At 44.6% G+C, this 13,597-nt stretch overlaps 1 protein-coding gene across 1 annotated transcript in view; it reads left to right on the top strand.

Annotated features, from left to right (window-relative positions):
• Positions 1–13,597, top strand: part of LOC120037596 (small G protein signaling modulator 2-like) — a gene marked incomplete at both ends in the record, with an annotated part of 41,165 nt that overhangs the window by 22,439 nt on the left and 5,129 nt on the right. Inside the window, 2 exons of the mRNA XM_038983591.1 lie at positions 1,523–1,685; positions 2,908–3,045. Coding sequence (XP_038839519.1) covers positions 1,523–1,685; positions 2,908–3,045 — 301 coding nt within the window. The remainder of the gene's footprint in view (positions 1–1,522; positions 1,686–2,907; positions 3,046–13,597) is intronic.

Here is a 13,597-nt window from a genome sequence, read left to right as displayed (position 1 = left end):
TGAATTCTAAATAAATCACTGACAGTGTCACCAGCAAAGCACCCCCACACCATCACACCTCCTCCTCCATGCTTCACGGAGGGAACCACACATGCGAAGATCATCCGTTCACCTACTCTGCATCTCACAAAGACACGGCGGTTGGAACCAAAAATCTCAAATTTGGACCCATCAGACCAAAGGACAGATTTCCACCGATCTAATGTCCATTGCTTGTGTTTCTTGACCCAAGCAAGTCTCTTCTTCTTATTGGTGTCCTTTAGTAGTGGTTTCTTTGGAGCAATTAGACCATGAAAGCCTGAATCATGCAGTCTCCTCTGAACAGTTGATGTTGAGATGTGTCTGTTACTTGAACTCTGTGAAGCATTTATTTGGTCTGCAATTTCTGAGGCTGGTAACTCTGGGTTACCAGCCTCAGTGAACTTCAGTGAACTTATCCTCTGCAGCAGAGGTAACTCTGGGACTTCCTTTCCTGAGGCTGGTAACTCTAATGAACTTATCCTCTGCAGCAGAGGTAACTCTGGGACTTCCTTTCCTGAGGCTGGTAACTCTAATGAACTTATCCTCTGCAGCAGAGGTAACTCTGGGTCATCCTGTGGCGGTCCTCATGAGAGCCAGTTTCATCATAGCGCTTGATGGTTTTTGCGACTGCACTTGAAGAAACTTTCAAAGTTCTTGACAGTTTTCGGATTGCCTGACCTTCATGTCTTAATGATAGTAATGATAGACTGTCATTTCTCTTTCCTTATTTGAGCTGTTCTTGCCATAATATGGACTTGGTCTTTTACCAAATAGGGCTATCTTCTGTATACCACCCCTACTTTGTCACAACACAACTGATTGGCTCAAATAATTAAGAAGGAAATTAATTCCACAAATGAACTTTTAACAAGGCACACCTGTTAATTGAATTGCATTCCAGGTGACTACCTCATGAAGCTGGTTGAGAGAATGCCAAGAGTTTGCAAAGCTGTCATCAAGGCAAAGGGTGGCTACTTTGAAGAATCTCAAATCTCAAATATATTTTGATTTGTTTAACACTTTTTTGGTTACTACATGATTCCATATGTGTTATTTCATAGTTTTGATGTCTTCACTATTATTCTACAATGTAGAAAATAATACAAATAAAGAAAAACCCTTGAATGAGTAGGTGTATCCAAACTTTTGACTGGTACTGTACATATAATATATTCCACTCAGCAGACGCTTTTATCCAAAGCGACTTACAGTCATGCTGCCTACATGTTACTTAGGGGTGGTCCCAGGAATCAAATCCACTACCTTACTAACTGAGCTACCAGAACAACATAGCCACGACTACAACAATCAACTATACATACTGTAAACTATAAATTGTCGCTGAGTCCTGTGACAGTGTAAAACATGTGTGTGTCTGTGTGAGCATGTGTGTTTGTTTGTTTGTTTTTCGTGCGTGCGTGCGCGTGTGTGTGTGTGTGTGTGTGTGTGTGTGTGTGTGTGTGTGTGTGTGTGTGTGTGTGTGTGTGTGTGTGTATTCCAGGGTAAGGTGTTTCCTAAGCTAAGGAAGAGGACCAGCACAGTCAGGCTGGTAGATCAGGAGGGTGAGGACCAGACAGTCAGGCTGGTAGATCAGGAGGGTGAGGACCAGACAGCAGCTGACTACGTGTTCCGCATCGTCTACCCTGGACGCCACCACGACTCTAGTGAGTGACCCCCTCCTCCCAAAACACACACACACACACACACACACACACACACACACACACACACACACACACACACACACACACACACACACACACACACACACACACACACACACACACACACACATGAAATTGCACCCACACCATCCTTGGACATGCATGATAGACGTCACTGTAAAAGTTCTTCTTGTCCACTTTGTCTGCTTTTGAGTGCGTCTCTTTGCATCTATGTTTATGTTTAGCATACAGTAGGTATTGTTACGCAGTAAGAGAATGGACAGAGATTTACAGGAGGTATCTTGAGTATTGCGTATGTTTGAATTGACTATCTCCTTTGGTTTGTATGTCTGTCTGCTGTAAACTGTGGAGCCTGTAAGCTGTGGAGGCTGTAAACTGTGGAGGCTGTAAGCTGAAGAGGCTGTAAACGGTAGAGGCTGTAAACGGTAGAGGCTGTAAACGGTAGAGGGAATAAACGGTAGAGGCTGTAAGCTGTAGAGAATGTAAACGGTAGAGAATGTAAACTGTAGAGGCTGTAAGCGGTAGAGGCTGTAAACTGTAGAGGCTGTAAGCGGTAGAGGTTGTAAGCGGTAGAGACTCGCTAAGGATCAGAAATCGCTAAGGATCATGGTCGATGTAGTCGTTTTCATCCTGTCTGAGACTGTCAACCTTAATGACTATGGAGCTTCCTCGTAGCCTGCCGGCCCGTGATTGGTCTGTGTCGGCACATGGTCCTGTGTGACGACAAATGTAGTAGTCAGAATGGATCACTATTTAATGAAATATCTCGATTTGTAGCAAACTTTAAAGTAATTAAATGTGGGGATTGAACTTCATCATAATAAACGTTCTGGCGATCGTAATTTACAATGGCTTTCTAAGGCAGACTTTACACAGTAACCGACCAGCAGAACTTGTGACTTCACACTCCAGACCGTACACTGAGGGCATGGTATTATCGCCTGGTAACTACCACCACACCACCAGGCCTATAGATGGCGCTGTGTTATCTGTGTGTATTATTACCTGGTTATATAGCAGTGACTATAAACTACCACCACACCACCAGGCCTATAGATGGCGCTGTGTTATCTGTGTGTATTATTACCTGGTTATATAGCAGTGACTATAAACTACCACCACACCACCAGGCCTATAGATGGCGCTGTGCTGTATGTTTAACTGTGTTATCTGTGTGTATTATTACCTGGTTATATAGCAGTGACTATAAACTACCACCACACCACGGGCAGCCGTGCTCCCTCGCTGGATGATGATGAAGAGGAGGAGGAGGATAGACTCCAGGCTATGATCTCAATGATGTGCTGGCGGAACCTCACAGATCCTAATGTCATGAAAGGTTTTTATCCATCACCTGACCCCCCCCCCCCCCCCCCCCCCCCGACCCCTGGTCCATCCCTCCCCCCATTCTACCCTGCATGCAACCTGTAACTCAAATCCCAAATACCCTCTCCTTTAAACTCCTGTGTGTGTCTTTGTCCCCATGGCCTATCCCAACAGTGCAGGGTAGGTAGAATATGGTTGGAGAGTTGGAGAGCTGTTGAGTTTTCCTCTTGCTCTTTGATACAATGACAAAACTATTTGTTTTGGTATAAAGTTCCCGCGAACAAATCAATACCAGAGATAATTAACAATGAAAAAATAATGCGTTTCCACTTAAATTCATTTACAGTCACTGTCAGACGGAGAAATATTGTTTTTTGGGGTTGGGCTTTGCAGGCAGAAACTTTAGTAACACTGTCTACTAAACACACATAATGATAACGGCCTTTATAGGGACTCATAATAGACTGATAATGTGTTATAATAGTGACCTGACTGCCCTGCTTCATAACAACGTGATGTTGGCTGCGTTGCCATGGTGAGAACTACAGCTAGGTCAAGTGGCACGTCCCTGTGTGCAGAAGAGATAGAGGGGGGAAAAGAGGGGAAGAGATATAGGGAGAGAGTGAAAGAGGGAGAGAGAGAGATCGAGAGGGAGCAAGTGAGAGAGAGAGAGAGAGAGGTAGAGAGAGAGAGAGGGAGAGAGAGAGAGAGAGGGAGAGTGACAGAGAGAGAGACAGAGAGAGAGAGAGACAGAGTGACAGAGAGAGAGAGAGAGATAGGGAGAGAGAGAGAGATCGAGAGGGAGCAAGTGAGAGAGAGAGAGGTAGAGAGAGAGAGAGAGAGAGAGAGAGAGAGAGAGAGAGAGAGAGAGAGAGAGAGAGAGAGAGAGAGAGAGAGACAAACATAAAGCCAGTCTAATGTAACCGATCCACACTGTAGCCTAGCATTACCTTACCCCCACCTTTATTTACCATGTAGGAACCTTGAATCAAAAGGTTGCTTGTACTGCTGTAGATCAGACCATAGAAATAGAATCTGTAGATCAGACCATAGAAATAGAATCTGTAGATCAGACCATAGAAATAGAATCTGTAGATCAGACCATAGAAATAGAATCTGTAGATCAGACCATAGAAATAGAATCTGTAGATCAGACCATAAAAATAGAACGGGCCTCCCCATTTAATGAATTGCCAGGGTGAAAGGCTCTGAGACCCTTCTACTGGTTGTATTTCTTTGGGTCAAACTGACAGTAATATTTATAATATCTGTGGCTCAGTGCTCTACCAGCTGAGCCACGGAGAACTGGAGACTGACTGGCCACTGGTTTCAACAGTGTTTTCTCATTTTCAGAATGTGGTTTAATATAAGATACTGTAGCCTCTTCTCTTCCTCTGTTTGCTGTAATATGGACCTCTAGTCACCTTGGGTGACCCTGTAATGTTAGCAGCTTGCAGATACATCTCAGATGACTGTCATCCCTCCCTCCCTAGTCCCTTTAGAGACTGTTATCTCTGATGACTGTCCTCCCTCCCTAGTCCCTTTAGAGACTGTTATCTCTGATGACTGTCCTCCCTCCCTAGTCCCTTTAGAGACTGTTATCTCTGATGACTGTCCTCCCTATCCCCCTAGTCTCTTTAGAGACTGTTATCTCTGATGACTGTCCTCCCTCCCTCCCTAGTCCCTTTAGAGACTGTTATCTCTGATGACTGTCCTCCCTCCCTCCCTAGTCCCTTTAGAGACTGTTGTCTCTGATGACTGTCCTCCCTCCCTAGTCCCTTTAGAGACTGTTATCTCTGATGACTGTCCTCCCTCCCTCCCTAGTCCCTTTAGAGACTGTTATCTCTGATGACTGTCCTCCCTATCTCCCTAGTCTCTTTAGAGACTGTTATCTCTGATGACTGTCCTCCCTCCCTCTCTAGTCCCTTTAGAGACTGTTATCCCTGATGACTGTCCTCCCTCCCTAGTCCCTTTAGAGACTGTTATCTCTGATGACTGTCCTCTGATGACTATGACTAGTCCCTTTAGAGACTGTTATCTCTATTGACAGTCCTCCCTCCCTCCCTAGTCCCTTTAGAAACTGTTGTCTCTGACGACTGTCCTCCCTCCCTCCCTAGTCTCTTTAGAGACGGTTATCTCTGATGACTGTCCTCCCTCCCTCCCTAGTCCCTTTAGAGACTGTTATCTCTGATGACTGTCCTCCCTCTAGTCCCTTTAGAGACTGTTATCTCTGATGACTGTCATCTGATGACTATGACTAGTCCCTTTAGAGACGGTTATCTCTGATGACTGTCCTCCCTCCCTCCCTAGTCCCTTTAGAGACTGTTGTCTCTGATGACTGTCCTCCCTCCCTAGTCCCTTTAGAGACTGTTATCTCTGATGACTGTCCTCTGATGACTATGACTAGTCCCTTTAGAGACTGTTATCTCTATTGACTGTCCTCCCTCCCTCCCTAGTCCCTTTAGAGACTGTTGTCTCTGATGACTGTCCTCCCTCCCTAGTCCCTTTAGAAACTGTTATCTCTGATGACTGTCCTCCCTCCCTCCCTAGTCCCTTTAGAGACTGTTATCTCTGATGACTGTCCTCCCTCCCTAGTCCCTTTAGAGACTGTTGTCTCTGATGACTGTCCTCCCTCCCTAGTCCCTTTAGAGACTGTTGTCTCTGACGACTGTCCTCCCTCCCTCCCTAGTCCCTTTAGAGACTGTTATGTCTAATGACTGTCCTCTCTCCCTCCCTAGTCCCTTTAGAGACTGTTGTCTCTGACGACTGTCCTCCCTCCCTAGTCTCTTTACAGACTGTTATCTCTGATGACTGTCCTCCCTCCCTCTCTAGTCCCTTTAGAGACTGTTATCTCTGATGACTGTCATCCCTACCTCCCTAGTCCCTTTAGAGACTGTTGTCTCTGACGACTGTCCTCCCTAACTCCCTAGTCCCTTTAGAGACTGTTATCTCTGATGACTGTCCTCCATCCCTCCCTAGTCCCTTTAGAGACTGTTATCTCTGATGACTGTCCTCCCTCCCTCCCTAGTCCCTTTAGAGACTGTTATCTCTGATGACTGTCCTCCCTCCCTCCCTAGTCCCTTTAGAGACTGTTATCTCTGATGACTGTCCTCCCTCCCTCCCTAGTCCCTTTAGAGACTGTTGTCTCTGATGACTGTCCTCCCTCCCTCCCTAGTCCCTTTAGAGACTGTTATCTCTGATGACTGTCCTCCCTCCCTCCCTAGTCCCTTTAGAGACTGTTATCTCTGACGACTGTCCTCCCTACCTCCCTAGTCCCTTTAGAGACTCTTATCTCTGATGACTGTCCTCCCTCCCTCCCTAGTCCCTTTAGAGACTGTTATCTCTGATGACTGTCCTCCCTCCCTCCCTAGTCCCTTTAGAGACTGGTGTCTCTGATGACTGTCCTCCCTCTAGTCCCTTTAGAGACTGTTATCTCTGATGACTCTCCTCCCTACCTCCCTAGTCCCTTTAGAGACTGTTATCTCTGATGACTGTCCTCCCTCCCTCCCTAGTCTCTTTAGAGACTGTTATCTCTGATGACTCTCCTCCCTATCTCCCTAGTCTCTTTAGAGACTGTAATCTCTGATGACTGTCCTCCCTCTAGTCCCTTTAGAGACTGTTATCTCTAATGACTGTCCTCCCTCCCTCCCTAGTCCCTTTAGAGACTGTTGTCTCTGACGACTGTCCTCCCTCCCTCCCTAGTCTCTTTAGAGACTTATCTCTGATGACTGTCCTCCCTCTAGTCCCTTTAGAGACTGTTATCTCTAATGACTGTCCTCCCTAGTCCCTTTAGAGACTGTTATGTCTAATGACTGTCCTCCCTCCCTCCCTAGTCCCTTTAGAGACTGTGTCTCTAATGACTGTCCTCCCTCCCTCCCTAGTCCCTTTAGAGACTGTTGTCTCTGATGACTGTCCTCCCTCCCTCCCTAGTCCCTTTAGAGACTTTTATCTCTAATGACTGTCCTCCCTCCCTCCCTAATCCCTTTAGAGACTGTTATCTATAATGACTGTCCTCCCTCCCTCCCTATTCCCTTTAGAGACTGTTGTCTCTGACGACTGTCCTCCCTCCCTCCCTAGTCTCTTTGAGACTGTTATCTCTAATGACTGTCCTCCCTCCCTCCCTAGTCCCTTTAGAGACTGTTATCTCTGATGACTGTCCTCCCTCCCTCCCTAGTCCCTTTAGAGACTGTTGTCTCTGACGACTGTCCTCCCTCCCTCCCTAGTCTCTTTAGAGACTGTTATCTCTGATGACTGTCCTCCCTACCTCCCTAGTCCCTTTAGAGACTGTTGTCTCTGACGACTGTCCTCCCTCCCTCCCTAGTCCCTTTAGAGACTGTTATCTCTAATGACTGTCCTCCCTCCCTCCCTAGTCCCTTTAGAGACTGTTGTCTCTGATGACTGTCCTCCCTATCTCCCTAGTCCCTTTACAGACTGTTGTCTCTGACGACTGTCCTCCCTCCCTCCCTAGTCCCTTTAGAGACTGTTATCTCTGATGACTGTCCTCCCTCCCTAGTCCCTTTAGAGACTGTTATCTCTAATGACTGTCCTCCCTCCCTCCCTAGTCCCTTTAGAGACTGTTATCTCTGATGACTGTCCTCCCTCCCTCCCTAGTCCCTTTAGAGACTGTTATCTCTAATGACTGTCCTCCCTACCTCCCTAATCCCTTTAGAGACTGTTATCTCTAATGACTGTCCTCCCTCCCTCCCTAGTCCCTTTAGAGACTGTTATCTCTGATGACTGTCCTCTCTACCTCCCTAGTCCCTTTAGAGACTGTTGTCTCTGACGACTGTCCTCCCTCCCTCCCTAGTCCCTTTAGAGACTGTTGTCTCTGATGACTGTCCTCCCTCCCTCCCTAGTCCCTTTAGAGACTGTTATCTCTGATGACTGTCCTCCCTCCCTAGTCCCTTTAGAGACTGTTATCTCTAATGACTGTCCTCCCTCCCTCCCTAGTCCCTTTAGAGACTGTTATCTCTGATGACTGTCCTCCCTCCCTCCCTAGTCCCTTTAGAGACTGCTATCTCTGACGACTGTCCTCCCTCCCTCCCTAGTCCCTTTACAGACTGTTGTCTCTGACGACTGTCCTCCCTCCCTAGTCCCTTTAGAGACTGTTATCTCTTCACTATGGGCCCTGTTCCAAAGAAGTCAACTTTATAGGGAATGATGGTTCCCTTCTCTCAGTAGAGCAGTACCATGTTATTCCCATTCACTGTGGTCCTCTCCTCTCAGTGGAGCAGTACCATGTTATTCCCAGTCACTTTGGTCATCTCCTCTCAGTGGAGCAGTACCATGTTATTCCCAGTCACTGTGGTCCTCTCCTCTCAGTAGAGCAGTACCATGTTATTCCCAGTCACTGTGGTCCTCTGCTCTCAGTGGAGCAGTACCATGTTATTCCCAGTCACTGTGGTCCTCTCCTCTCAGTGGAGCAGTACCATGTTATTCCCAGTCACTGTGGTCCTCTCCTCTCAGTGGAGCAGTACCATGTTATTCCCAGTCACTCAGGTCCTCTCCTCTCAGTGGAGCAGTACCATGTTATTCCCAGTCACTGTGGTCCTCTCCTCTCAGTGGAGCAGTACCATGTTATTCCCAGTCACTGTGGTCCTCTCCTCTCAGTGGAGCAGTACCATGTTATTCCCAGTCACTGTGGTCCTCTCCTCCCAGTAGAGCAGTACCATGTTATTCCCAGTCACTGTGGTCCTCTCCTCTCAGTGGAGCAGTACCATGTTATTCCCAGTCACTGTGGTCCTCTCCTCTCAGTGGAGCAGTACCATGTTATTCCCAGTCACTTTGGTCCTCTCCTCTCAGTGGAGCAGTACCATGTTATCCCCAGTCACTGTGGTCCTCTCCTCTCAGTGGAGCAGTACCATGTTATTACCAGTCACTGTGGTCCTCTCCTCTCAGTGGAGCAGTACCATGTTATTCCCAGTCACTGTGGTCCTCTCAGTGGAGCAGTACCATGTTATCCCCAGTCACTGTGGTCCTCTCCTCTCAGTGGAGCAGTACCATGTTATTACCAGTCACTGTGGTCCTCTCCTCTCAGTGGAGCAGTACCATGTTATTCCCAGTCACTGTGGTCCTCTCCTCTCAGTGGAGCAGTACCATGTTATTCCCAGTCACTGTGGTCCTCTCCTCTCAGTGGAGCAGTACCATGTTATTCCCAGTCACTGTGGTCCTCTCCTCTCAGTGGAGCAGTACCATGTTATTACCAGTCACTGTGGTCCTCTCCTCTCAGTGGAGCAGTACCATGTTATTCCCAGTCACTGTGGTCCTCTCCTCTCAGTGGAGCAGTACCATGTTATTCCCAGTCACTGTGGTCCTCTCCTCTCAGTGGAGCAGTACCATGTTATTCCCAGTCACTGTGGTCCTCTCCTCTCAGCGCTGTTGGGTCTGGATTTTGGGGCACAAAGAAATGCTTTGATAATTTGCTCTGTTGTTTTTCCTTTGTGGCACCTGTTGCTGGTTTGGTTCTCTTAACCCTTCTGTTTACTGTTTACTTTTTGTTTTGGCTCCATTGTCTTCATTTACGTTCACTGCAACATGCCTGACCTGTTTGCATGTGAGATATGCAGCAACCAGTTTCATTTTGTTTTAAAAGAAGGTGTCTTGTTTGTTTCTACTGGTAGGAATACCCCCCCCCCCCCTCTATATATATCTCTCTCTCTATATATATGTACTGTATCTCTATATATCTCTCTCTCTCTATATATATGTACTGTATCTCTATATCTCTCTCTCTCTATATATATATGTACTGTATCTCTATATATCTCTCTCTATATATATATATGTACTGTATCTCTCTATCTCTCTCTCTCTATATATATGTACTGTATCTCTATATCTCTCTCTCTATATATATATATGTACTGTATCTCTATGTCTCTCTCTCTATATATATATGTACTGTATCTCTATGTCTCTCTCTATATATATATATGTACTGTATCTCTATGTCTCTCTCTATATATATATATGTACTGTATCTCTATGTCTCTCTCTCTATATATATATGTACTGTATCTCTATGTCTCTCTCTCTATATATATATGTACTGTATCTTTATGTCTCTCTCTATATATATATATTTACTGTATCTCTATATGTCTCTCTTTCTCTATATATATATGTACTGTATCTCTATGTCTCTCTATCTCTCTCTATATATATATGTACTGTATCTCTATGTCTCTCTCTCTATATATATATGTACTGTATCTCTATTTCTCTCTCTCTATATATATATGTACTGTATCTCTATGTCTCTCTCTCTATATATATATACAGTTGAAGTCGGAAGTTTACATACACCATAGCCAAATACATTTAAACTCAGTTTTTCACAATTCCTGACATTTAATCCTAGTAAAACATTCCCTGTCTTAGGTCAGTTAGGATCACCACTTTATTTTAAGAATGTGAAATGTCAGATTGAATAGTAGAGAGAATTATTTATTTCAGCTTTTATTTCTTTCATCACATTGCCAGTGGGTCAGAAGTTTACGTACATTCAATTAGTATTTGGTAGCATTGCCTTTAAATTGTTTAACTTGGGTCAAATGTTTCGGGTAGCCTTCCACAAGCTTCCCACATTAAGTTGGGTGAATTTTGGCCCATTCCTCCTGACAGAGCTGGTGTAACTGAGTCAGGTTTGTAGGCCTCCTTGCTCGCACACGCTTTTTCAGTTCTGCCCACAAATGTTCTATAGGATTGAGGTCAGGGCTTTGTGATGGCCACTCCAATACCTTGACTTTGTTGTCCTTAAGCCATTTTGCCACATCTTTGGAAGTATGCTTGGGGTCATTGTCCATTTGGAAGACCCATTTGCGATCAAGCTTTAACTTCCTGACTGATGTCTTGAGATGTTGCTTCAATATATCCACATAATTTTCCTACCTCATTAAGCCTTCTATTTTGTGAAGTGTACCAGTCCCTCCTGCAGCAAAGCACCCCCACAACATGATGCTGCCACCCCTGTGCTTCATGGTTGGGATGGTGTTCTTCGGCTTGCAAGCATCCCCCTTTTTCCTCCAAACATAACGATGGTCATTATGGCCAAACAGTTCTATTTTTGTTTCATCAGACCAGAGGACATTTCTCGAAAAAGTATGATCTTTGTCCCCATGTGCAGTTGCAAACCGTAGTTTGGCTTTTTTATGGCGGTTTTGGAGCAGTGGTGTCTTCCTTGTTGAGCGGCCTTTCAGGTTATGTCGAAATAGGACTCATTTTACTGTTGATATTGATACTTTTGTACCTGTTTCCTCCAGCATCTTCACAAGGTCCTTTGCTGTTGTTCTGTGATTGATTTGCACTTTTCGCACCAAAGTACGTTCATCTCTAGGAGACAGAACACGTCTCCTTCCTGAGCGGTATGACGGCTGCTAGGTCCCATGGTGTTTATACTTGTGTACTATTGTTTGTACAGATGAACGTGGTACCTTCAGGCATTTGGAAATTGCTCCCAAGGATGAACCAGACTTGTGGAGGTCTACAATTTTTTTTCTGAGGTCTTTGCTGATTTCTTTTGATTTTCCCATGATGTCAAGCAAAAAGGCACTGAGTTTGAAGGTAGGCCTTGAAATACATCCACAGGTACACCTCCAATTGAGTCAAATTATGTCAATTAGCATATCAGAAGATTCTAAAGCCATGAAATCATTTTCTGGAATTTTCCAAGCTGTTTAAAGGCACAGTCAACTTAGTGTATGTAAACTTCTGACCCACTGGAATTGTGATACAGTGAATTATAAGTGAAATAATCTGTCTGTAAACAATTGTTGGAAAAATGACTTGTGTCATGCACAAAGTAGATGTCCTAACCGACTTGCCAAAAGTATAGTTTGTTAACAAGAAATCTGTGGAGTGGTTGAAAAATGAGTTTTATTGACTCCAACCTAAGTGTATGTAAACTTCCGACTTCAACTGTATATATATTTTTGATTGATTTCTTTGCTCTGATTTAGTTTTTCCTCTTTCTCTGTTCGTGCAGTCGTTTTTTCTGCAATGCTGTTCACTGCAATTCTTCACTAACCCCCGTCGTCCCCTCGTCCCTTCCATTGTGACGACTAGGTCCTGTGGGGTTCCGCAGTAGTAGAGACATGGACAACACTTTGGTTCCTACCCTGTCACACTTTGGTTCCTACCCTGTTACAGTATTGTTATGTCAACACCCGGGAGTGTATACCAAAACCACTAAAATCACTTCCTGTTGAACTTTGAACTCGCATAGCCCAACAAAAAAAAAAAAATCTAGGGAGTCCGAATGCGGGGTCTCCTTTTCCAGGCAGCATTTTATGTTTGGTTATGTTTTATCGTTTTGATTTCTTGTTTTTTTTTTGCTGAACAAACAAAGAACAGCTACTCATATTTATAACAGGTAATCTGCTCCACCCTGAAGAATTAAGGTGAAGAGCATTTTTTTGATGTTGATGTTTTTATGATTCTTTCTTTGTATTTTTAACCCTTAATGGACATTTAGTTGTTTTCTTTTTGTTCCTGTTTTGGCATTTGGCTTTTTTTTGTCGTCACGATCTGGCTTTATGCTTTATGCTTCCTGCATGGCCTGAGAACCCCGCTGCCCTGTCTCTCTCCTCATGTCCTTCTCCTCCTCCTCTCCCCCTCTCCTTTCCTCTCCTCTCCTAATGTCGTTTTTGGTCTTTTTTGTAGAGACAGTTTGTGCTCTGTGTCATCTCTCTGACTGGGCTCTATAAGCATGCCTTCCCAGCATCCTCTCTGCCTGGCCTAATCCCCCAGCATGCTCTGCTCTCGCTTCCCAAAACGTCTTCTTATTCAATTCCACGTTTTTGTTTATTCTCAATATAATGTTTTTGTGTTTTATGATGTTTGTCTGACTCACTTATGGATAACCATATACATACAGTGCCTTCAGGAAGTATTCACACCCCATTACTTTTTCCACATTTTGTTGTCTTGCAGCCTGAATTTAAAATTGATTACATGGATATGTTTTGTCACTGGCCTACACACAATACCCCAAAAATGTCAAAGTGGAGTTATGTTTTCAGGAATGTTTACAAATGAATAAAAATGAAAATCTGAAATGTTTTGAGTCAATAAGTATTCAACCCCTTTGTTATGGCGATTTCTAAATACATTCAGGAGCCAACATTTTCTTAACAAGTCACATGGACTCACTCAGTATGCAATAATTAACCTGATTTTGGAATGACTACCTCATAGTCATACCTCACCTTGGGGCGGCAGCGTAGCCTAGTGGGTAGAGTGTTGAGGCGGCAGCGTAGCCTAGTGGTTAGAGTGTAGAGGCGGCAGCGTAGCCTAGTGGTTAGAGCGTTGGACTAATAACCGAAAGGTTGAAAGATCAAATCCCCGAGCTGACAAGGTACAAATATGTCGTTCTGCCCCTGAACAAGGCAGTTAACCCACTGTTCCTAGGCCGTCAATGAAAATAAGAATTTGTTCTTAACTGAATTGCCTAGTAAAATTAAGGTAAAAAAAAAATATATATATCTCTGTACCCCACGCAAACAATTATCTGTAAGGTCCCTCAGTCGAGCAACCACAAAGACCAGGGAGGTTTTCCAATGCCGGTC

This window comes from Salvelinus namaycush, unplaced genomic scaffold, assembly GCF_016432855.1.
Source record: "Salvelinus namaycush isolate Seneca unplaced genomic scaffold, SaNama_1.0 Scaffold1769, whole genome shotgun sequence".
NCBI lineage: Eukaryota > Metazoa > Chordata > Actinopteri > Salmoniformes > Salmonidae > Salvelinus > Salvelinus namaycush.
This window is presented reverse-complemented; position numbering and strand designations above follow the sequence as displayed.